We start from the raw sequence: 26,633 nt of genomic DNA, 5'->3' as shown, positions 1-26,633 counted from the left end.
AAACCCAACCTTTGTTTTTTTTTAAAGATGGGTGTGACTCGCGATAGCACGGCACGTTCTCACGTACAGATAACGCCATTTGGCATTAGGAAAGTGGCGTGTATGTTCACGCAAAGTCATGATGCCATGTTGGCTAGTTAACCAAATTTGGATTCTGTGTAGACGTTACACCTAATATTTGGTCCTGGATTTAAAAAATATATATACAAAATATAGCTTTGGAGATGCAACATAAAATTTGTAAGATATTTTGTCAGTATATTTTTCTCGGAGGGGTTATTTGAATTTCCCTGAAATGTGGGGAAAATATCTGAATTCTGGGTGACTAACTTTGTGCTTCTTGAATTTACCTTTAGTTTTTCTGTTGGGAATTTACTCACTATAATTCATTGGGAGTTGGAACACTGTATATTTGTTGGCGTATTGCATGGCAACTTCTGCGGGATCGCCCAATGGGATCAATTTCTTGAAGACTCCCCTGAACATATCGTTCGACTGCATTTGTGGTTGACTGAAAATTTTCAGCGACAACTCTGTTCAGGTTGTCATTTGACAGTGTTGCATACAGTATGTCGTGACTGAACACCAAGCAGCTGTCTATGCCTGTAGAGAGTCCGACAGCTTACTACTAAACATGATGTGATGCTTTACCTGGTTCTTTGCCTACTTTCATGAGCACTCCCCAAAAAATTAAGATCTCCATGTGAAGCAGGGGTGTCAAACTCAATTTCACTAAGGGCCACACTGGAAACTAAGAATTACATCAAGGGCCAGACATGTAGAGTTTATTGACATGCTTTATTTAATAAAAAAGTCAAACATCTTTTACTCTATTATTGCATGTCCCATATAGTGTTTTCACAGCTCGGTCGACATAAGGCCCAATAAGGTAACTTAACCATAACGCTAGGGGGCTGTAACCAGAAAATAAGTCTGAGGTTATTTGCGAGGTGTCTGCCAGCCAGTTTATGTTATGTTAGCAAACAGACTTTAGCACAACTGCCCACAACTACGGATTGCTGGCGAAGTGCTAATTTCAAAACGTTACTGACATATAGACACTTTACAAATGGATAACCCCGTCATTGTAACCAAAATCTGTCTGAGTTTATTTGCAAAGCTTATGTCAGTGAACTAGCATGTTGCTATTCCCCACAGTAGGCTGCTTGAAACACTGACTATCAACACACAGGACGAGTTGACCAATCACAGTCCTTGTGGTCTGCGTCGCCTCGACGCAAAGTTACAATTTTTTGGAGTTGCATGTCGAGCTACGGCGGACGGCGGTTTGCGGCAACGCAGAGGGGTCTGTGGGGTTACGCCGTCGATTTGACGCAGAAACATAAAACAGCCTTAATGGATACCACAAAAGATGAGCGCCAAGAATATACATATGCTGACAAGTGACAATATAAGTATGTGGCTGAGATATAGTATATGTATGTGAGAAAATGGTGAAGGGTTATACATGTGAGAATGAAAATATGTTTATGTAAGAGATAGAATGTATGTATGTAAGAGTATGTGAAAGCGGAAGGTATGTATGTGTGTGAGAGTAAAAATATATGTATGTGAAAGGAGAATGTATGTACAGTATGTGAGAGTCAGAATGATAATGTCTTATTTATTATATTAGATCTATATTATTTGTACTCTTGCACTTACTCTTGCACCAAATACTTCAGATCTGATACTGTACATAAATACAGTATCTATATGAAACCCACCTAGACTGATCCCTACCGTTAACCTGTTTATATTTTTATGATTCATACTGTTAACCTGATTTTGGCATTTGGATTTGGACCTTATTGTTATCGCAGACTTTTATATTTGCACTCTCCCTTCACTTTGTATTGCAACTGCTGCACAGAAATTTCCCTCGGGTTAAATACAGTTTTATCTTATCTTATCTTATTTCGAGAAACGCTGTGACCATGACGTAGGAAAAAATGAACTCTAAACGAAAAATAAAAGCAGAGTGTTTTAACGCTTCCAAATGCATCCAGAACGATTGGCCCACTGAAAGTTAAAAAGCTCAACAGCTTTTTTTGCTGCTCACAACGTGCAACCAGGCACAAAAGGGATGAAACAGACACTGCTAGAGCCTAAAAATCAAATAAAGAGAGCAGTCCGAATTGTTAGTCAAACATATTGGTTGTACACAAAGACGAGACATAAACAGAGAAAAAAATCAGAACAAAAGTCTTTTGTCAATATTATACTTCCTGCCTTCCTGCCTTGTGATATTGTAATATCTTTGAATTTATGGTTAACAACCTGTGTACATGTGTTGGTATGCATGTTTGTGTTTCCATTTTCTGTATCTTGGGAATGCAGGGAGGGGTGGGGGTGAGAGTCCGGTATGCATGGTGCTTTTTCTCTCAGTCACACATCACACAGAGAAGGGGAATTCAAAGCAAGCAGGCTGTCGTGAACCTGATCAATTCCTGCTTCAAGCTCACAGGGGAAATTAATTGTCGTATGAAGCACAAACAAAAGCCAACAAAAAAAGAACAAATGAACAAATAACCATGTCTGACTGATGGGAGAGGTGGGTTGAACTGGCTCTTGGCGCCTACATCCAATTTCTCTTTGTTCCCATGCAATTCTACCTCTTGAATCAAGCCAAAAGTGAAGTAGGGCCTGTGGCTACACGGGACAACTATCAGCACTACTTGAGAAAAGCTGTGTGTGGGTTTAATTAAGATAGGAGACAAATTGCTCTTGTAAAAAAAGTATTTTTGGCCGCAGAACACTTGAACAGAAAGAGGTGTTTGTGTGCAAGGAGAAGGGCAAACGTTCCACAAAGCACCACTCAGGAGCACAGCAACAAACTGGTGCCGCATCTGAGAATGTGCCATTTTAACTTGTTCAAATATTTGTCACATGGAATGCAATGCTGAAACACATTTAATTAACAGAGAGCAAATTAAATTACGCAAAGAAAGGGCAGAGAAGCAACCTTGGAGCATCTGTTGTCTTTGTAATTAAAAGTCCCTCTTTGTCTCCTAGTCATCAAGCATCTCCCAGTGGCAATGTTACTGAACAGGCAGATCTTCAGTGGAGCACAAAAAACCCAGACAGCAATTCTCCCAGGCAAAAACACCAGCCACAATGACCAAAACTCTTGTAATTTTAATTTCTTATATACATATATTTTACATCATATTGTATTAGAATTTTGTTAGAAATATTCATGTTTTTAGCCACTTCAGTGAACTATTCAAAGAATTGCCATGACATTTGGTACATGCATTCATGATGCCCAGATGATGTATGCTGATGACTTTGGTGATCCTTTGACTTTTCCTGTAGTGCCAGGACAACTATTGGATGGATTGTCTGGTTCAGACATTCATGTCCTGCTCAGGATGAAGTGTAATAACATTGATGATCCATTTAAATCCCTTTTGATCTAGCGCCATAATCAGATTTTGTAACTACTTTTGGTTATTGACCAAATACCTGCACAACTAATGCAATGATAGCAGTCATTGTTAGCATGTTAGCATGCTGACATTTAGCTTAAAGCACCACTGTGCCAAAGTACAGCCGACCAGAGCCAGGGCAAACATAGTAGGAATCTTCATTCTTTCTTTCAGAAAACAGATATTCTTGCTTTTTCTCGTCGTATACAACAATATGTTACTATAATTGCCACTGTTCATCATACCAACTGCTATAATTATTACTAATCATATTTTTGTATATCTGTACCAGTATCTCTGTCTCCCAACCAGCAGCGGCAGATGGCTACCCACCAGGAGTCAGGGTCTGTCTGAGGTTAAAGGAAGTTTTTCATCGCCACTGTCACACCAAATGCTTTCTCTTGGGGGGAATTGGTGGGTCTTTGTAAATGATGTATGGACTATGGTCTAGACCAGGGCTTTTCGAAGTTCGGACAAAGGTCTGCATCCGGACCAAACGGCAAGCCAATCCAGACCCGGCCCATACCTTGTGTTATGAATAAACTACCTTATGAAGTGTAACGCTATCTATTTTAAAATTTTCTATTGATCAATACATTGTTACTAATGTTGACTATACACGAAAAAAAATCAACAAAAACATGGAAAAAGGCGACAAAAGCCTTGCAAAAAGCAGTGCAAAAGTGAAAAAAACGAGGAGCAAAAAGGAGCAAAAACCTCAAAAAAAAAAAAAAATTATTATAGCATATTATATATATATTTTTTTTAAGCGACAAAAACTTCCTTTTACTGCATGAAGTTAAAAAAATAGACCGAATGTTTTTTTTGTTATTGCCAACTGTTCCAGACCTTTGACCCAGAATAAAAATCAGATGCCGAACTTTTTGTGATGCGTTTTGGAGAACCCCTGGTCTAGACCTTCTCTATCTGTAAAGTCTCCAGAGATAACTCCTGTTATGATTTGACACTATAAAGAAAATTGAAATGAATTAAATATGTTTCATGACATATCACGTATACAGGTTTAAAGTAAATGGAAATCAATGTTTTGGAAATATTACCAAGACAAAACTATTCAATTGTAAGCAAATACCTATCTCATTACATTCAATCATCCCCTGCTTCTTCATTGTTTCCTCTAGATCCTCCATCCTCCCTCGTACCTGAAACGCATGAGGCGTGTCGTCCACACAGTAGACCCTGAGGGTGAAGCCCAGAGAGTTGCAGTTATCCGGACTTCCAAACACAGCCAGCCTCAGCCGCTTGGCCGCCTCCTGGTTCAGCGGCTCCCCCACCAGGGCGTAGCAACCCGGATGCTCCAACAGCACATGGCACCTCTGGGCGTCTAGCAGACAGTAGCAGGACGTGCTCTCCTCATCCACAGACATCACTTCCTTTGGGGGGAGGAGACATCAGGAAAGACCATATTTAGAACTGATGCATTAAGCACATAATCAGAGCCATTAATAGTTCATTTTTGGGTTTATCAGGAGGACAGCTCCATATTGGAATGCTGTCAGCTGATCAGTAGTCTTCATTGATGACGTTCCACTTCCGGGATTGCGCTGGGAATTTTGCCCGGATGTCACTCTTTTCAGCACGGTGTCCGTTACCTTCCACTTTCTTTGTGTTGACATTCTTCCAGTAGATTTATGAGGACTAAGGTTAACTGCTCCTCAGATCTCTGCAGGGTAAATCCAGACAGCTAACTGAGTTTTCTGTTGCACGACTAAAACAACTTTTGAACATACACACGTTCCACCAAAACAAGTTCCTTCCCGAGGCTATTTTGCAGCGGCACCGTGGCTCTGTCTGGCAGTTAGCACCGCCCAAGACGATTGTGATTGGTTTAAATAAATGTCAATAAACCAGAGCACGTTTTTCTCCCATCCCGGAATGCTGTGTAGACTAGCCAGACCCTCCTCCGCAGTGCTGTGGAGGAAGGTCTGGCAAAGCGAGACTAGCTGATCAGCAACCACCTGCAGCTGAGCATACTGATTCATAGATATTAACATTTCAATTCCTGCCAAGAATTTGTTTGCAGAGGTAGAAAGAGGCTTTAACTGAACCATCAAACTAAAAGCTGAACACAATTCAGCCAGTGTTGAGCGAGATATATTATTCCATCTATTATCTATTAGCTTATTACCTGAAGAAAAAAAGATTTGTTATGTAATAGGCCATGAGGGGCATAACTTCAGTATTTTAAATTCAAGAGGTGGCTGACTTGTTTGTTTAAGGATATTATTCAGACACTTCCCGGTCAGTAAACTGGAAACTTCATACACAGACTCGGATCAGGAAATGTACAAAGCTGAACGAGGGCCAAATGAACAATGCCACATTACCTAAACAGATGGGGATTCTGTTACACTGACAAAATGGATTAGCAGGGTGCAGTTGTATCCAAAGGCCAATTGCTCCTCATCTTGTGTTCAATCCTCCTTAAATCACCTTTGAAACATAACTGTGACCCACAGGTCCCCTCTGCATATGGCCTGCCTGAGCCATATTAAGTAATGCAGGGTAATTTAGTGGCCCACAGCTTCCTAAACCTGCCCCATTAAAGCTGCAGCAGAAGGATCTCCATATCATAGCTCATCCCTGCCAGGCAGCCGAGGAGAAATGATGTCAAGTCAAAACTCTAGCGGGACAAAAGTGCACGCTTTAATGGGAATGGCACTGAGAGGCAGATGGAGCGAGGGAGAAGGAAAGCGAGAAGGAAAGAGAGACAGACCGAGGGGGAGAGAGACCTCCATCTCCCATTATATTGCTAATTCCAGAGATTAGCTTTTGATTAAGCATCCTTCCTGAGATGAAGGGCTCATTATTTCCCTGAGACAGAGACGGGTCCCGCCGTTACATTTTCTTGGAGAACATCCCCTTTCTCTGAACTCGTCTGCATCTCTCTGTCGGACTCTTCTTTCTCAGCCGACTCTCTCTCCTATTCTCTCCTTTCCGATGGCATATAGCCACCATCAGTGATGGGTCTTTTGATAGCTCCCTTTTGTGCAACACGTCCGCCGGCAAATTACGTCTGTGTAAATGTCAAGATATAGTGAAAGGACCAGGCAGGGTAGAGAGCCACAGGCCCTCCAAGGCCAAGCAGAGCCGGGGTCACTCTGCCTCGATGAGGTCCCCAAAGCTTTTTGATGAGGTTAGTTAAACATTAAAAGAGCATCTTAGATATGTCCACTCTGCCAAGACGGAACAAAAACATGGATAGGGAGTGTTTGGATTGAAGTCAGATGCCTGAACAAGTCTCTGTGAGGCTTTGAAGCAGCTCTACAGGACAGAGTTGAAGGACTTTTCAGAGGTGTTATTTTACTGAAAAAAGCTCAAAGTGAGAAAAGAAAATCTCACACCAGCAATCACAGAGATAGCACTATGCTGTATTTAGAGTCTTAAATATTAAAAAAAAAGCACACTTGCCATTTTTTTCTTTGTCCTCACACTGAGGTATCAGAGTGGAACAGCTGCATAAAACTTTTAGCGGTTTTAAAAAACAAATCTTCTAGTTCAGAGACAATTTATAGAGCTTTCTTCTGTTAAACCTTTTAATGAGTAGCTCCTGCGGACAAATTATATTGTTTCTATGTTTTGGTCATTATATCGTATGTCTTATTGTTTTTTCTCTGGCTGGAACTCACTCAACTCACTGTTGCAAAAACATTACTGATTTCTTGCCATTTGATTCCAAGAGATTTCCAAAATGTTATTTAATTAAGATGAAAGAATAATGTAGCTAAAGTAGCTGAATCTATTTGGTGGATGGTATTTTCTGCAATTCAAATGAATCCAAATAAAAATCTGTCACAGTGGTCCTGGTATAATAATTATTTTCAAGAATAATTGAAAAAGCATGCCCTTTTTTGCCATATAATAAATAACAGACATACAGAAGCAGCGTGCAGCATGTACAAATATGATTGTGATTTTCTCTCATTGCTATGTAAATTGTGCTTGTTGTGTTTTAGTTTATGAACAGCTGCAATGCAGAATTCACAGATTCATGAAAGAGTAATGCTTTGAAATACCATTATCATTAAACTGGGAAAAGTAATGAGTGTTTCAATGACTAATGGCCGTCATTTGCACTTGGTCTGACATTTCTTTTGGATGTATGACAGCATGAGGTAGAGCTTGAAAGGCTGACTTTTATACAGAATGACAAATCTGAGCTGGCAACCCTGAAATCAGCTCTGTGCTTGCATGGCTACACTGCAGGATGGAAATTTTCATCAAAGTAAGTGGTAGCAGTTATATCAGATCGTTTTTATATTCTGGGCACTGGTGAAAGTTGTGTGTTTGCACTTGTTAACATTCTGCACTGGTGTTGCAGGAGGGAATTTTGACCTGCTAACTACAGCTGAAATTGAAATTGAATGGAAATTGCTCACCTCCCACTTGTTGTCCTGCATTTGTCTCTTTAGCCGGATGGTCCAATTATCAGCCGCCACCTCCGCACAATGGGCTATGGTCATGGCTATGGGACAGGACAGGTCAAGGCCTGGTGGGCCGTACGTGACCGTAGGGCTCAAGAAGATCTCTGGCCCATCCTCGGACACAGTGCTGCAGACAGAGAGGTACAGGAAAGGACCTTATTGAAACATGACACTTTGCATTTTAATACAGTTTTAAAACAGTATGAATTGGGGTGGCAGTAGTCTATATCCTCGACGTTCCACTTCCGGGATTGCTCCATTGCCGACGGAAATTCCGCAAGATTTCACTCATTTAGGCTGGATATCCGTTGCCTTGGGCTTCCTTTGTGTTGGCATTTTAAACTCCGGTGGATTTATGAGGACTATGGTTAACCATTCTCAGATCTCTGCAAGATAAATCCAGACAGCTAGCTAGACTGTCTGTCCAATCTGAGTTTTCTGTTGCACGACTAAAACAACTTTTGAATGTACACGTTCCACCAAAACAAGTTCCTTCCCGAGGCTATTTTGCAGAGGCGTTGTTGCTCCATCCAGCGCTTAGCACCGCCCAAGACGATTGAGATTGGTTTAACGAAATGCCAATAAAACAGAGCACGTTTTTCTCCCATCCAGGAATGCTGTGTGGACTAGCCAGACCCTCCTCAGCAGCGCCGTGGTGGAGGAAGGTCTGACAATGCGAGACTAGGGTGGCAGTAGCTCAGTCCGTGGGGAGTTGGGTTGGGAACCGGAGGGTTGCTGGTTGAAGTCTGCGTACAGACCAAAGAGCGAAGTGTGGACTGGTAGCTGGAGAGGTGCCAGTTCACCTCCTGGGCACTGCCAAGGTACTCTTGAGCAAGGCACCAAACTCCCAACTGCTCGGGGCGCCTGTCCAGCAGGTGCATGTGTAGGACCTGAGCATGTATTTCAGGCCTGTGTGTAGTGTGTTCTAACAACAGAGTGAAAACATTGTAATTTCAATATAGTATATATTATCTATTTATTTATAAATGAAGACATGAACATCAGTACTATGGAATTATGGCTGCACGATTATGGAAAAATATTAAATCATAATCATGATTATTTTGGTCAATCTGGAAATAACAATTATTTAACACGATTACTCATTTCCTTTTGGAAAGATGTTGCAATTATTGAACTTCAGAAGGTAAACAAATTAACAGTGAAAACACCTTGAACTGTGAAGTTTCCCGTATTGTAATCGCGATCCAAATTTCCATTAATTGCACAGCCCTATATGGAATCACTGCCTAAAGAGGCACACAGATAGCAGAGTGTGACCCTTGCCTATGAATAAAGTACACTCAAATCCTTGGACACTCATAATGAATCAATCCCTGACTAGCTGACACACAGGCACACACAGATAGAGGAAGATTAAAGCAGCAAGACTAATGGACAGTGGGGCTAGGGAGGACAGGCTTTAGCACACAGCTTGTAAGCTTGGTGGGTCGATGGAGCTTATGAAGCCGGCTCTGGCCAGCCTGGTGACAGATTAGCTGGGGCAAGCTGCTCTTGGCCAGGGGCCCAATCTTGGCTGGAAGCCCCGAAGACTGAGAGCAATCAATGGGACCACCATCAGTCATGCAGCTGGCCCGGCTGGACACCTCACATATACAGGACACGATATTGGTGCTGTTGTCACTGGAGCAGCGTGGATATTTCTCAACATCATTAATACAACTGCAGCGGGGACAGACCCTGAGATGCAGGCACAGATGCATCACAAAAGGGTGCGTGGACACAAATGTAGGAAACACCAACAGAGAGAGAACGAGTTAGACGTTAATAGTACCATTTTTTATAGGTTACACTTCTCATGTTGAAACATAAACACTGTACCACCTAACCAGGTCAATAGCTGTGTCCCGATTCCATTCTAATTCCAATTTATTTTCAAAAGATCATTCTGATTAACTGGGAGTTAATCAATTGTCCATCAGTATTTCTCAGAGCCAAATTTGACATCTACAGATGTGTTGTTTAGTCTCCCCAAATATATTCAGTTTACACTGATATAAAAACGGAGAAAACCAGCAGATCCTCACACACAGCCGGGACCAACACGTTTGGCTTTTTTACTTTACCTAATTACTAAAACAATGATTTGTTTATCAAAGTAGTTAAATGAATTGTCTTTCAAGCAAATAATCGCTTTATCTAGTAATTGTTTCAGCTCAGACAATTACTGTGTATACTACTAGTATACAGCATTGATTTGGGATACAGCTCCTTGTACTTTCCTATTTTACTTGAGTAGTTTTCAACAAGTACTCTTATTTTTAATATCGTCCAATTAGACAGGACTTCTACTGGAGCGGGATTTTCTAGTAGTTTCCATCCCTGCAACACTTACCTGTAAGATGAATGACTATAGTTCTATAAATAAGATGGAGGTGAAGGTGAGGGGTGATGTATGTATGTGTGTATGTGTGTGTGTGTGTGTGTGTGTGTGTGTGTGCACGTGTGTGTGCTGAGAGTGTGGCATAGCAAAACATGTTCCTAAGGTTGTTTGACTGCTGTTATTTAGTTAAGTGCAGAGTGCTGTGTAAAACTTTGTCATTATACTGTCACCAATCAACAAAATTAAAAGAGGTCATGATCTGCTGTCTAAAAATAAAATCACCCATTCAACACCGTGGCCCTGCAGCTGCACTTTTGTGCTAATCAGCCCCAGGCTCAGAGGAAACCAAGGTTACCTGCCGCTGAGACTATGATCATTAGCCAGATTGCCTGTGAGCAAAGATTAAAAATGGTTATTTAGCATTTCTGATTGTGGTTATGAGAGCAAAGAAATAACAACTCCGTGATGATGTTTAAAGTGTAGATAATAGATTGGGGTTCAAGTCTTGTCTCGTATGTGCAGAACACACAACACACCTCTTTCACTTTTCAGACAAAAGCATCCAGCGTGACATTATTGCTTTTTTTGTTGTGGCTCTGACCACAATTAAAAATAACATTTTGACAATGTCTCATTAATGACTCTTTCTGGCTCTCATAGAAGTATGGAGTCACAGTTTTAACAAAATCACTGCCATAAAACTGCGGTTCAGAGTTGGAATTATATAATTAGAGTTCATATTTTTAGTTAAAGCATCCAAATCTAACTAAAATGAAGGGAGTCTCTCTCTGTATGTCTGTCCTTTGATTGTCTCGACAACCGTTCATCCGATCGTCTTCACATTTGGCCGGTGTATTGCTGAGGATACAAGGAAGTGCAACGTTGAGTGCAAGCTCTTGAGATCTACGGAACATTAATTAGTAGTGTGTTATGTACACACTGTGTAGTGTATTGAGAGGGGAACCCTATTAACTGTTACATCGCCAAACGGCATGCTGGGTACAGCTCGCTCTTTGTCGCTTGCTACACTACATTCAAGAACAGATGAAGAAAGAGGGACCAGAGAAAGCAGAGACGTTACATTGTAGCAAACTCAAACATTGATTGGCACGAACGCTTTTGTTCTGGTCCAAATAGCTAGCTGTTAGCAAATGACACGTATACTCTAGCATTGCTAGGGTAAACGCAACAATGTCATGGCAGGTATTTTGCTCAGGACCCACAGACCCACAGACTATCAATAGCTACTGTTAGCATTTTATGCTAGCCAGGTAGCAATCAGCAAGCGACACCACTTGCGGCAAATACTAAATTAAGTCAATCAACTCAGGACAGTAGAAATAACATGACATCAAAAACAACCACTAACCAAAAAATGAAGGAAGCCTAGTCGAGTATGACTATCGGTGTCTCCCTGCAAAGTATGATCAAAACATGAGGTTGATACTGCTCAACTCATTGACTCATATACTTGTGTGAGTCACATCCTATCAGGCGTAGCTTGTCACAGTATGATTCTGTCCTCGGACTACCCACTGTCGCCCGCTGAGCTGGAGAAGATCACACACAAAACAACCTCGTAAAGCCCAGAGGACGGACGAAAGCTCCTGCGAACACCTGAAACCGAGGCAGAGCTGATCGATTCCTTTTCTTTGCAGAGTAAAGCATCGTCTTATGTAGATGGCCGAGTTTGAATGGGAAGAAAGGATCCAATTTCTCCCCTGGACTCTGCGGCTGTCAGAAGATAGGCGCTGACTGACAGCTCAGCGGTGCACGGCTCCTGCAGCTTTTTAAACGCCAGCCAGAGAAGTAAACAGCATCAGGCTTATCAGAGCAAAGCAGGAGCCTGGAGGGCAGCAGCTTGGCTGAATTGGGAAAACTTTAGGCAGGGGAGTGCATAACCAGTCCGCAACCTGTAAGTGACCTCTGATCTGTATCTTTACCCATATGACCCTGGGCACTCAATGGGTGGGTGGAGGTTAGCTGAGATGACTTTCAGATGGAGCTAAATGTCACTTTTGATTCTCTCTTGGATGTAGGAATTCAATTTCATTGAGAAGCGCAGGCGGTTAGCCGTGTTGTTAGGGTGATATCTCGCTAGCAGGGTTTGACGCAGATATGCTGACACATTGATACTGTCTGCTATAAATCAAGAACATGTCCAAAAACTGACTTCTGGTTGTCAGATACCTTTTGAAGCTCTATTGCAAGGAAGTCAAAGGTATTACACCGCCTTTTCAAACGGTTCTTATCTGTCATGCCATTTTCTTCCCAAGTAATAGCTTTGTGAAAATCTTGACGGCAAAGGTACAGAAATAGACTCCTGCTGGCAGGCAACACGCATCTATACCTTGTAGCATATCACATTGCACCGAGCCAAAAACCCAATCAATATCACCTATCACCATGACTTTACCAGGTTCACAAAATTCCACACTCTAACCATTTACAATACGAAAGAGATATTGTCACTGTTATGTCTACAAACACAAAACAGGCTACCAGAGTCATGGAGTGTATCTTTCTCTGCTGAGACAGTTGCTTAAGGCAGTAATGTAATCCGACTGCAGCTGCCAATGTATTTGTGACACATCATGTCCTCCCCTGTAGTGACTGCAAGATGAGCAAAGACCCCATGCTGGTCGGGGATATGTCTGCATCTGTACATGTGTATGTGTACTGTACATGGGACTGCGTATTCTCCGTATGAGAGGATCTTTGTGTATCTGTTTGCGGTGCATGTACAGCAAAGAAAGGAGGAGACAACGTGGCAGGAAGAGAGATGCGGTGCAACGAGTTGAAAGATTAAAAGCGAGCAGCCGAAGAAGCAGACTGCAGCGCCTCAGTGAGGGTCCCTCACCTGCTGTCCTCCTGGTTGATGATCATGTACATTTCCCAGGTAGTGTCTTCCGCGATCCCCCCATGAGGCACCAACAGACTGATACCTGCAGAGAAGCATGCATGCAAAAACTGATCAACACACAGCCAGACATGCACACACACACACACACACACACAACATGACACACACACCTGCCTGGCTGTCAGGTCTCTTTACTAAAGGTGACAGCCAGAGAGGTGATGGCACCAGGAAAAGCGGATGGAAGCAAGTCCCGAAAGGCTTGAATCAATGCTGCCAGCGGTCTCTTTGTCACAAACACGAACACTGTTTTCTAGATACACACACATACACAATGTTCTACTGTATGATAAACAATTACTGCTAATCTACACTGCAGTTGATAAAGGCCCTCAAGGGACAGGATGATAAATGTAGGCCACGAGAAAGAGCTGCCTGAATAATGTGGTTGACTGAGCATCACAGGTTTACATAATGGTAAAGATGTAAGATATAAGATGTGGTCTCTCTCCATTTTTTTTATTTTAAATCTAGGCTAAAGACAATTTTTTACTTTTTAACACACTAATCTCTCATTCAGTTATGTCTATGATTCTGTATTTTTAAGTTGCTGCTTGTTGCTGGGATGTTCTTTGGTGTTTTCTTTCAACTTTTTATTTTTTTCTTTACACCTTAGTGCTTCTTTGTACAGCACTTTGGTCAGTTTAAGCTTTAAACTTTACATACTTACTATAATATGCACTCGTTAATATTTTCTTCATAGTGTACAGTGTGTTCAAAAGCTAAAAAGAAATTCTAGCAAAACAAACAAGATTATGGATTTACTATGGTACTTTCCATACACTGAGAAATGTTGAAGGGTTTGTAAGGAAGAGCCGGTCAGTTAGAAATGCCAATGCTGTCTAACTTTATAAATTCCCTTAATAATATATTCCTGTTCATGTTACTTGGTCGATCGGAGACATTTCCACATATTCGCTGCAGACCAACACTGACAAGGTCAAACAACTTCTAAAATGCAATACAAGAATCCCTGCATCAGCTTTGCTGTAGCTTCAAAGTGAAGTAAGTTATAGATTTCAGCTTCTCTGCAATTTCAGTTTTTTTTTGTTCACAATAGGCTCACCTGTGTTAGGCACCACCAGCCTGCCTCCAGCATGACCAAACACCGCAGTTGCTTTGTGGAGAGGCTTGCAGGGAGTCAAAGAGACTTGTGGAGTGAAAAGGTTTTTGCCTCTTCTGCCCAGCGTCGTCCCAACTGCAACCCCTCTATAGTCTGGAGCCAGGCCCCTTGGAAATGTCTGAGGGTGGGACATGACATGGTACTCCGCCCTTTCTGCCACACCTAGAGATACAATGAAATAACAGCAACCTTGTTGCAGTTAAACAAACTCAGATCATAAACATTAGACCAACAGAAAAGACTAATATGGCATCACTGTAATCTCAGTTTTTTAAAACTCCAGCAGCATGTAACAGTGAGAAAATAGCTCTTTTGAAGATTACTCTAAAAGTTGAATCCAGTATGGTGTCTGTAAAACCAATCCCTCTACCCTTGGCCGTCCCCCAAACAGCCGTTGTCCAATAATACAGTAGCTTAGCAACCAAAACTAGACTCAGCAAGCCTGTCAAGCTTTGTATTTCTCCACAAGCTGAAGCAGTGTGCATGGGGTTGTAGTAAGAGTGATACTCAGCATTGAAGAGTTTGTAAGGCTGACATATTTCATTTAGCCTTTCCAAACCCCAAAACACAAGTGCAGAAGTGTGAGGAATGGATTAACCAGTGTGTTTATCTGCTTTTACATAAGCTGCAAACGTTAGCATGTCCGGCTAACGTGCTTACTACCTAAAGTGGTAACAGGGGCGATTCCCATTGACATATATAAAATGGACCAACAGATCCCTTTGCTCTGGACGGAGACCAGTGAAGGATATTAGAAGCACTTTTCCGGTGATGGCTGAGCGTTACTGCGCCGGCTCCAACTGAGCTCGAAGAGGTAGATGTGACGTGAGCAACCTGTCTGAAAGTTGTAAGTTTTCTGGTAGCTGTGCCAATAGAAATCTGAATAATTCCGAATCTTGCAGAGACGGAGAGCATAGGTATAAGGAGATAACATAGGCACAGGCTAATTATTGCTAACTAAAATGCTAGTTAACATTAGTAATTCAACTTAAACAGCTAATGTGAGTCGAAACTGCCTGCAAGCTTCTCCTTTACTGTGTGGTAATTTCTCTACTGTGCGACAGTAAGTCACATGGTTATGACACAATCGTTAGCCTGTTTTTACAAAAACGTCTGCTACGGAGCCATAACATGAGGTACAAGGTAATGGAGCCTTTTATACATTGTCGTGTTTCTTTGGAAATAAACAATGGACAAATAGAGTCTTTAAACGCTTCAGATGTAAAGTTATTCACTGTCAAAGTGACGTCAAAATGAATGGCAGTCAATGGAATGCTAACGGGAGGTGATTGTTTTGTAGCATCAAAATGGCGCCATAGGAGCTACGCGTTCCGAGGAGAAGCTTACCCCCTTGGCGATTCCAGGATTAGTTTAACGTGTTATCATTTTAAACCTTAAACCTTATTAGGCCTGGGCGAAAAATCGATTAAATGAATTAATTCGAATTTTTTGTTGCGGGCGATTTAAAAAATAAGTAAATCGAGTTTTTGTGTAATGGCGCATTTTTGGCAAAAATTACATTTAAGCATAATTCCTTATATTTTTCTACAAATTGAAAATATTCAAACAGGATTTAGAGGAACAAGAGAAAAAATTAATGAAAAAGACAAAATAAGAGGATTTAAAGCTACTGAGTACAGGAAAAACAAAGAATGTTTTCAGGGAAAGAATGCAAAAACACACATACACCAATCCTCATCAGTTCTACAACCTAACCAAAGCCCATGTTCTGAGCTTTCTCTAAAAACCAGGAAGACAAGTTGGAAAAACGGAGGAACGAAGAGGACACAGACTCAACTCTCTGCATCGGGTGGAAAGACCGAGTATGTGAGAAAACCAAGTTTGAAGCGTTTGTCTGCATGTTACAACAGACTGGTTGGCAACATATGGAGCGCGGACCCGGAAAAGGCTGCTCCCACGAAGGACGTGGTCGAGCCAGAGGGTGCTGAGGCGGGTACCGTGGGCAAAATGATGAGCCCTACAAACCAGACCAGTGTTGGTACTGCAAAGACTTTGGACATTGGATATGTAACTACCCGAAGAAAAAGCAAAAAACACCTCCGACAAAGAACAACACTTGTCCCTCTGTTTGACTGAGTCCAAAAGCTGATAAGGAAGGTACTGCTAAAAAACACACACACATAGTCAGAGATAAGAGAGAAACAGTAGTTGTGCATGTACAGTAAATGGTTCAGCAATGATTTTTGATATAGTTTTTGTCATAAATTATAGAATGTGATATGTTTGCCATATCAGGTAACAAATTGGATAAATATATGTCAAATTAGAAGTACTTAGGTTTGTTCTATAGGCCTAAAAACTTATAATGATTTTTAGAAAAATCAGCAAGTACCAAAACAGCAAGTAGTATAACTTTGGGTTACAAACTAAAGATAAAAAGAAAATAAACAACATATTTTTGTTTAATTCGTCTTAGTTTATTGGTTATATTGAAACCAATACAGGTTGATATGAGATTTCAGCCTGAAAACAGTTAATATTGTACTCTAGTGAGTTTTTTTTTCAGTAAAGCTGCACTAAAGACTTTGGTTGTATTTTGATTTGCTATATCACAAATAGGTTAAAACTAAATTATTAAGTTGATGTTGAAAACATTTCCTTTTAAAAGAAATGATTTATTGAATTTTGTGTTGCTTTTATTCAGGTTTTGCTGTGTAACACAGGACAGTGTTAATGGTTAAAGTGATGGTTTGGAGTAATTTACCCTAGGGTCGTTTGCACCATGACCTCGAGCCAAACACCCCCCCAGAAGCTTTTTTCACCTGGGTCTAACACTGGGCGAGTTAGCGTACAGTAGCGTTAGCCGCTGAGTAGCTTAGCGCGGGGCTAATGGACCACCGTTTGTATCTCTTAAATGACCCCACTAATAATGCCTGAAATTATACCAAAGGTCTACACTAGTATATATAGGTTATGCTCTCATAAAACGATGGATTGGAAAGTTTGTAAGTACACCAGAAGTTTACGAACACTTGCCTGCTCTCTTCTGCTCTCTGTTGCTGTTGCTGCTGCTGCTGCTGCTACCTGCAGTTAGACGAGTGCTTAGGGCCGTCTATAAATTACTACACCGAAAAGAGATACAACAAAAATATGTATTAATTTAATGATTAAATAAGGTAATGTCTCCAAACTTACCTCAATTATTACTTGTCTCCTGCTAGTTATATTACAGCACTTACTTTAAAAAATAAGTTAAATTAAAAAATATTTTTGTTGCATCTCTTTTCGGTGTTGTAATTTGTAGATGTCCCTAAGCACTCGTCTCACAGCAGCAACAACAACAGCAGAGAGCAGAAGCCAGCAGGCAAGTGTTATTTACATAAACTTCTGGTGTACTTACAAACTTCAATCAATTGTGCTTTAAGTGCATATTTCTATATATGTGAACTACTGTACACTTGGTATCATTTCGGCCATATTAGTGGGAGTATTAAGAGAGACAAACGTGGAGTCCATTAGCCCCGCTAAACTATTCAGCGGCTAACGCAACTAACTTTAACGCTCAATGTTAGAGCCAGTTAAAAAGCTTCTAGGGTGTTTGCTGCTCGAAAGGTCATGGTAAAAGCTAAGAACTTCACCTCACATTTAAACCACTGAACAGACTATTTATATGTGCTGTGTTTTTGAGTCATGAGTTTTTCATGCCTCAAATAGAAGGGATATAGTAGCAATAATAAATAAGGTGTTTAATAAATAGGGTGTTCACATAATGTTTTGAAATTTAAAAACTACTCTAAAGAAAATTTAGTTTTGTTTTTGATTGACTTTCACTATTTGCAGAAACACAACCTTTAAAGTAATCTAAAAGAGAATATTGAGAGAATGTTTCTGTTTTAGCACAATTTGTATGGATTCTATAGAGTTAAACCAGCATAAGTTTTTTGCAGTTGCTGCATCTTTCCTGAGACCTGTGTAAGTTGTGTGAGGTTTAGTGCTGAGATGGTTTGAAACCATGATGATTAAATGTATCAACAACTTGGAGATATGATTAAGACTAAATGAAAATGTTTAATGTTGATGTGACTGCTTAATTATGTACATTATGAGTAATGTACTGAGACAATGGTATACACATATTCATTTAATATTTACTCTCATATTTATATGTTTACACGAAAAGTAAAATATAAGTTAAAGATAAAACTTATAAACAGTAAAAGATAATACTTTTATACTTTATAAATAGAAGGGATAACAATTCAGTCAGGAAAAGCTTAGAGGAAACAAGAGCTTTAGAGAGCTAGAGAAGTGCACTGGATGAGCGTCTATGAGAGACTGGCTCAGGTTACAGCAGGCGTTTCCAGCGAGGAGGAGTCTGCCACAAGACCTTCTGTCTCTGAGCTTTCAGCACACCAACATAAAAACTTGAATTGACTCAAATGCCTAAAAGTTTAGAAAAAACAGGAAGTTGTCTTTCAGGCCAGTTCCTGCTGGTGCCAGAGAGCTAAATGTACTTTTGAATTAGGATAATGGGTTTCCTATTGATGGATTGTATAGGAGTTAAATTTAACAGTTACTTAGTTCTTTAGTTAATTATATTTGACCTACTTCTTGCTTTCATCTGAGGGAATTTCCCCAGTGTGGGCTAAATACAATCTTTCTTATGTCATATAGGTGATAAACAAACAGTTGGTTTTTGATTTCAAAGACAAATTATGTCATTTTTAGGAATAACTAATTTGGATTTCAAAGACAAAAAAAGTTAGTATCAGAATTTTGTCAAATGCTTACAGATGCTATTTGTAATCTGACAAAATATAATGTTTTATTGTCATCAAAATGCCCGACCAATATATAGGCCTACAAGTCCAGTTGAAATGATTAGTTGTTTCAATCAATTAGTTGATTGACAGAAAACTGCTTTGATCGTTTCCAGTTTCAGAAGGGGACTACACACACACACACACACACACACACACACACACACACACACACACACACACACACACACACACACACACACACACACACACACACACACACACACACACACACACACACACAAAACAATGGTAAAGATTGTTTCCAACGATTTGTCAAGTGCTAGTGGACGAACCTCTGACAATAGAAAAACATGGAAGACGCTATTGGTAAAAAATGATATAATCATTAAAGTAATTTGTGTATTGTGATTAGGTTGTAATCAAAAGGGTGGAATGTAATGGCAAAAATTACATTTAAGCATAATTCCTTATATTTTTCTACTTTAATTCTCTCACAAATGCTGAAAGAGTTTCTCATTCCCACATGCAGATTTTGATTCTAACTTTGTGAGACGTAATGTGAGCACTGTTTGTCTGAACAGATAGGGGCTACAAGGTCGCCCTAAAACTATCTCTAGTTTTCCCATGCCAGTTAACTCTCCCCCTGCTGCAAAGGAAACTTCCACTACACAACAACAACAACACGAAACGGCAACAGCAAGTGACAACATGGCTACCGGTGAGAGTGGGAAGTTTGTTCCCAAGAAAGGAATAAAATCATCTGTTGTGAGACACAAACAACATGGCAGCGACAGGGACTAACATTAATTATTTTCTTAACCAGGCGTTTCATTACTTACTTATCCGTAATCTCCGCCGAAATGCCCGCGCTCACCCTTTCGTGTACCTCCTTCTGGGATAACTGAACAACCAGCTACAGCGGACCTGAAGGAGCACCATGCGGGGCACCAGAGGCGGTGTTGCGGAACTCTGTTGCGGCTCAACACATCTACTAAATGCCGCTGATACAACCGAGCTGTGACGGAGGTCTGTAGCGACTTAAACAACTTGCAATCGCCGCTCTGTAGCACGGAGCTCCGCTTCGACGTTTGTTTTTATCGCTACGAAGGAGCTTGCTACAGGTATGCTACATTCAAGAGACCATGGGATGTTAACGTACGTTACTCAGCAACAGATGGATGGATTTGAACTTTTAGCGAAGAACGAGAAGTGAATTACCTGTAGGCCTATGTGTGAAAACGGCTTTATCTCACGTATCCTTTTTGTTGTTGTTGAATATATAGCCCCCCCCTCAAAAAAAATAAAATAAAACTGGTAGGGAAAACACTCAAACCAATTTATATTTCCACAAAATTGGCATGAATAAACATAATGGTATAGATGCCCCGTGTGTGTGTGTGTGTGTGTGTATGAGTCAAAACAAAATAAAACTTGTTTTGAACAATTTCTTTGTCATCTGCAGATTGATTTTAAGTAGAGGGAGAAAAAAATCGATTTAAATCTTAAATCGAATTTTTTTTTGAAAAAATCTAGGATTTTATTTTTAGGCCATATTGCCCAGCCCTAAACCTTATCTATATCCAATAAATAATATACATTTTCCATAGGCTCAGTCTGCCACTGTAATAAAAAAATTCCAGTGCTGGTTCCATGGTATCAGAATTTTGGATAGTCATGGAAACATTAATTGGTCATGTGACAATGGCTGGGAAAATTGGCAGAACAGGCAGCACAATACTCCGATCCAATGGAAATCATAATTGTCAGATTGACAGCACTCTAGCCCAATGAATGGGGCAATCAAATTTAGGGGGGGCCGGTGCCCCCCGTGCCCCCCTTCTAGCCCCACCCCTGGTAACAGTTAATTGAATTAGTGTTTTGTTTGCCAAATTTGCCAAAACATTGGTTGTCCTCATCCTGAAAGCAGCTGGAGACATTAAAGGGGAGCTACGCCCATTTTCAAAATCCATAGATGGTATTCTTATAGTCCAAGACAGTTTAGCCCCAGCCCAACCCCTACAACTACAACTAGAGCCCAACCCCTACAACTAGAAAACCGCTACAGCATTCTGACGAACGACGAGGAGTTCCCTTCTCTGCCACGTCCCCACGCAGCTCATCCTGGTCCATCCACACAGTCGACGCGCCCATTGAGGGCGGACTCTCCCCCCTCGGACTCATCAACCTCCACGCTGATCATCAGAAGCTCCATGGTAAGGGACCTCCACATTCCCCCTTTACCTAGCGGTCCCTCCAAGGTCTACTGCTTCCTCGGTGCCAAGGTCCGTGGACATCCAGCACAAACTTCCCGGCATCCTCGCCCACGCCAAGGTCGACAACATCATCGTGCATGTGGGCGCACAAACGACATCAGAGAGAGACGGTCGATAGCACTCCAGGAAGACTTCACCACTCTCCTCTCCACCCTGATGGGCACAGGTAGGGCTGGGCGATATATCGATATAAACAAATATATCGATATATTTTTAAATAGATATGGAATTAGACCATATCGCATATATCGATATAGTTCAAATGTGATCCTTGTTCGCATAGATATGTCGCCGTGAGGTTCTAAACATACGTCAAAACCCCGCCATCTTGGAACAGGGGCCAAAGCATTCAGATCAACGCTAAAATACGCGGACTTTTGTACTGCTTTATTATGTTCGATAGAGGAAATGAAAAGAACAAACAGCAATGGATAACATTTAACAGGTGACAATGTGTTTTATGATTATATATGCCGCCCGACCAGCAATCTGAGCTCCGGCGGCAGCGGGAGGCGGAGAGCCCCGTGGGCCGGCCGGTGTCTCTTCCCGGGCAAAAACACAGCCCTTCGCTGGTGCGCTGGTCCCCGCTGATCCAGATCGGACCAGCAAAAGACAGTGTGGTGACCGGTAGGATCTTACACGTAGTCCAGGACGAACTGTATGTCGATATCGGGCGGAAAGTTCCACTAAGTTTGCCGGGCGGCAGGTGGACGGAAAGAAGCTACAGCGCCGGGGCAGCGACCGCTCCGGCGGTAGGATCTGGAGCTCGTGCGCCCGCTTAAAATTGCATACGCATAAATACATACAGAAATAAATAGTGGAGGAATGAGCCTGGACATTTCAGTCTGTTTAAACTTCACCTTGAAGCAGAAACTCTTAGTTCAGAAGGGTGAAGTTTCCGTTTGGACTCAGATCTGTGAACCGATCATAATAAATGTCTTTGTTTTGTAGTCGATAGTTCATCTTAAGTTTATTTAAGTGGAAGCAGTATCAAGTGGAAGAATGGGACTATAACCTAGGCTTACAGGCATGAGGCATTACATTTTGAACAAAGTAGATTATATTAATATCTAAAGCTTAATTGACCTTTGGAACGAATCACAAATAGCCTATGGAGCTTTGATTTCAAAAAAGGTACTCCTGTTATACAGTATTTAGGTTTACATTTTATTGTTATTTGAACAGCTGAGCATTTAATCATGAACCAGGTGAAGAAACCGGTTTATTATTTATTTGATTTTGCAACTGTTTCTATGAAACTACTTGTGACATGTCATATTTGATTTGGGCTTTGACTGAACATTTGCTCTCACTTCGCGGAAAAAAATATCGGGATATATATCGTATATCGATATTCAGCCAAAATATATCGGGATATGACTTTTTTGTCCATATCGCCCAGCCCTAGGCACAGGTAAGCGGATTGTCATCTCTGGGCCTCTACCTACCTACAGGAAGGGTGCGGAGAGATGGTCCAGACTGTTCTGGCTCCACACCTGGCTGGAACCACTCTGCACTTCCCTGAGCATTCCCTATGTCGACAACTTCAACTTGTTCTGGGAGATGCCCAACCTGCTGAAGCTTGATGGTCTCCACCCAAACCGACACGGAGCCAGGATGCTATCTGACAACATAACGACCACACTGAAAGGCAAGTATTGACATTATGTTGAAAATATCACAGATTCATGTCCCCCAGGCATTGATCCTGATAGCACTATACAAGTGGATGAATCTGAAAATGTTTTCTGCAGGATAACATGTAGTACTAGTGTTATTCCAGTAACGTGTAGTACTAGTACTATTCCAGTAACATGTAGTACTAGTACTATTCCAATTATAATCAACAACAGACCACACAAAGTGGTGAATAGAGGGGCAATACTTAACAACCTAATTGGAATTAAAACTACCACTGCAATGATAGAAAAGGATAGGAAAATTAGATGTGGATTACTAAATATCAGATCTCTGTCTTCTAAAGCAGTACTAGTAAAATGAATTGATATCTGATAATCAAATTGATCTATTCTGTCTTACTGAATCGTGCTGGGCCATGAAGAATATGTTAGTCTAAATGAAGCGACTCCTCCCAGTCATATTAATACTCAAATTCCTAGCGGCTGAGGCGCCGAGGAGGGGAGTTGCAGCCATATTTGATTCAAGCCTGTTAATTAATCCTAAACCCAAACTGAATTATAACTCTTTTAAAGAAAGCCTTGTTCTTAATCTTCAACATCCAACACGGAAATTTTTCCTTCACCGAGCTCCAGGTCTGTATTCTGAATTATTATCTGAATTCTCAGAGTTTTTATCATGTGTAGTCCTTAAACCAGACAAAGTACTTATTGTAGGTGATTTTAATATCCATGTGGACGTTGACAGCAATAGCCTTCAGTCAGAGGTGCACAAGGCGACGCACTGTTTTAACCACACCCTCGACCTTGTGCTGGCATATGGTATTGAGATTGAGGATTTAATAATATTTCCGCAGAATTTGGTATTATCAGATCATTTTTTAATTACTTTTGAATTCTTGCTACCTGACCATACTAAACTAGATAATGGCTTCTACACTAGATGCCTATCTGACAGTGCTATAGCTAAATTTAAGGAAGATATTACAACAGCATTTGACTCTATGTCGTGCCTTAGAATAACAGAGGACCTCTATGTTAACCTCAGTCCCTCTCGGGTTGATGCATTTGTGGACGGTGCTGCGACTTGCCTACGGGACTAACTTTGGACTCTGTCGCTCCTCTCAAAAAGAAGACGATGAAGCGAAGGAAAACAGCTCCTTGGTATAACGATCAAACTTGCAGATTGAAACAAGTCTCGCAAAAACCTCGGGGGTAAGTGGCGCTCCACCAAAGTGGAAGAATCCCGTCTGGATTGGCAAGAAAGTCTCAAAACCTATAGGAAGGCCTTAAGAAAAGCCAGATCAGACTATTACTCTTCACTAATAGAAGAAAACAAGAACAACCCAAGGTTTCTTTTCAGCACTGTAGCCAGGCTGACAGACAGTCATAGCTCTACTGAGCCATCTATTCCTCTAGCTCTGAGTAGTGATGACTTCATGAGCTTCTTTAATGATAAAATTATAACAATTAGAGATAAAATTAATCACCTTTTGCCCTCAACTTCTAACAGTTCATCTTTAAATACAGGACCGCTAGAACGAACGACTAGTCCGGACATATACTTAGACTGCTTTTATCCTATAGACCTTCAACAATTAATGTTAAAGATATCCTCAGCTAAGCCATCTACCTGTCTCTTGGACCCCATCCCAACGAGGCTACTCAAAGAAGCGGCACTCCGTGGTAAACACTTCACTACTAGATATGATCAATATGTCCTTATTAACAGGTTATGTACCGCAGTCATTTAAAATAGCTGTGATAAAACCTCTTCTGAAAAAACCGACCCTGGATCCTGAGGTCTTAGCAAACTATAGACCTATATCTAACCTTCCCTTTCTATCCAAGATCCTTGAGAAGGTGGTTGCTAATCAGTTATGTGATTTTCTACATAGCAACAGTTTATTTGATGATTTTCAATCAGGATTTAGAAAGAATCATAGCACAGAGACGGCACTGGTGAAAATTACTAACGACCTTCTAACAGCTGCAGACAAAGGACTTGTCTCCATTCTTGTTTTACTAGATCTTAGTGCTGCATTTGACACTATTGATCATACAATCCTGTTACAGAGATTAGAACACTTAGTCGGAATTAAAGGAACTGCACTAAGCTGGTTTAAGTCTTATTTCTCTGAGCGATCCCAATTTGTTAACATTAACGATAAACCCTCCAAGCACGCCAAAGTTAGCCATGGCGTTCCTCAAGGCTCAGTGCTTGGACCAATTCTATTTTCCTTATATATGCTTCCTCTAGGACATATTATTAGGAAACACTCAATTAATTATCACTGCTACGCAGACGATACCCAATTATATCTGTCAATTAAGCCAGATGAAAGTGGTCAGTTAGCAAGACTTCAAACGTGTGTTGAGGATATAAAATCCTGGATGACCCACAACTTCCTGATGTTAAACTCAGACAAAACGGGAAGTTATTGTGATAGGACCAACGCACTGCCGAACTTCGTCGAAAGATATAGCTACTCTGGATGGTATTGCCCTGGCCTCCAGCACTGCGGTCAGACATTTGGGAGTTATTTTTGATCAGGATATATCCTTCAACGCCCATTTAAAACAAACCTCAAGAATAGCCTTTTTCCATCTTCGTAACATTGCCAAAATTAGGAATATCCTGTCTCAGAATGATGCTGAAAAACTAGTCCATGCATTCGTTACTTCTAGACTAGATTACTGCAATTCCTTATTATCAGGTTGCCCAAATAAGTCCCTTAAGACTCTCCAGCTGATCCAGAATGCTGCAGCGCGTGTTCTGACGAGAACTAAGAGAAGAGATCATATTTCTCCTGTATTAGCTTCTCTGCATTGGCTTCCTGTGAAATCTAGGATCGAATTTAAAATCCTCCTCCTGACTTACAAAGCTCTAAATGGTCAAGCACCATCATACCTAGAAGAGCTCTTAGTACCTTATTGTCCCACTAGGCCTGCGCTCCCGGAATGCGGGGCTAATCGTGGTTCCTAGAGTCTCTGGAAGTAGACTGGGGCCAGGGCCTTCAGCTATCAGGCACCGCTTCTGTGGAACCAGCTTCCAGTCTGGGTTTGAGGGGCATACCCGTCGCCACATTCAAGAGTAAACTGAAAACCCTCCTCTTTGACAAAGCTTATAGTTAGGGGAGTGAGGAGTTGCAGCGTCCACCTAACCCGGCCCACCTGCTTCTCCCTCGAAGTTAGTTATGCTATTACAATTCTAGACTGCAGGGGATGCGGTTTCCTTCCTATGACACACTGAGCTGCTCTCTCTTCTGTACTTGTTACTTCTGTATGCATCCTGTCCCAGAATTGCTTGTTACTAATCTAGCTCTGGGGAGTTTACTCCCCGGAGTCCTTTGTTTTTCTTCGCAGAGCTATGCTCTGTGATTCTCTGCAAATCCCGGCCCGCATCCTGCTGCATCCTGCTGCATCCGCCGCATCCACCCATGCTCTGCAGCGCCACGCTACATCCAGCAACGCCCTGCTGTGATGTTCCTATGCACAGAGTAGACTGGATCCGGTATAGGGGACAGCCCTACTCCAGTATGACACGATGTGCCCTGCTATGACATGAACTTCCACGATAACCTTCGACGCTCACTGTGACCTTTAATGTGACTATTACGCCACTGTTCATCACACCCCCAACCGGGCCCGCCAGACACCGCCTACCAAGAGTCTGGGTCTGCCGAGGTTTCTTCCTAAAAGGGAGTTTTTCCTT

General features: G+C 41.3%; 1 protein-coding gene across 1 annotated transcript in view; it reads right to left on the bottom strand.

The window, feature by feature from the left end:
- LOC120545040 (netrin receptor UNC5D-like) overlaps positions 1 to 26,633 on the bottom strand; it is a 202,485-nt gene that overhangs the window by 13,111 nt on the left and 162,741 nt on the right. Inside the window, exons 11-14 of the mRNA XM_039778981.1 lie at positions 14,207 to 14,425; positions 13,081 to 13,165; positions 7,832 to 8,003; positions 4,595 to 4,825 (exon numbers count right to left, since the gene is read on the bottom strand). Of these exons, the coding sequence (XP_039634915.1) occupies positions 4,595 to 4,825; positions 7,832 to 8,003; positions 13,081 to 13,165; positions 14,207 to 14,425 (707 nt within the window). The remainder of the gene's footprint in view (positions 1 to 4,594; positions 4,826 to 7,831; positions 8,004 to 13,080; positions 13,166 to 14,206; positions 14,426 to 26,633) is intronic.

This window comes from Perca fluviatilis, chromosome 17 (genome assembly GCF_010015445.1).
Source record: "Perca fluviatilis chromosome 17, GENO_Pfluv_1.0, whole genome shotgun sequence".
In the NCBI taxonomy this organism is placed as follows: Eukaryota; Metazoa; Chordata; class Actinopteri; order Perciformes; family Percidae; genus Perca; species Perca fluviatilis.
This window is presented reverse-complemented; position numbering and strand designations above follow the sequence as displayed.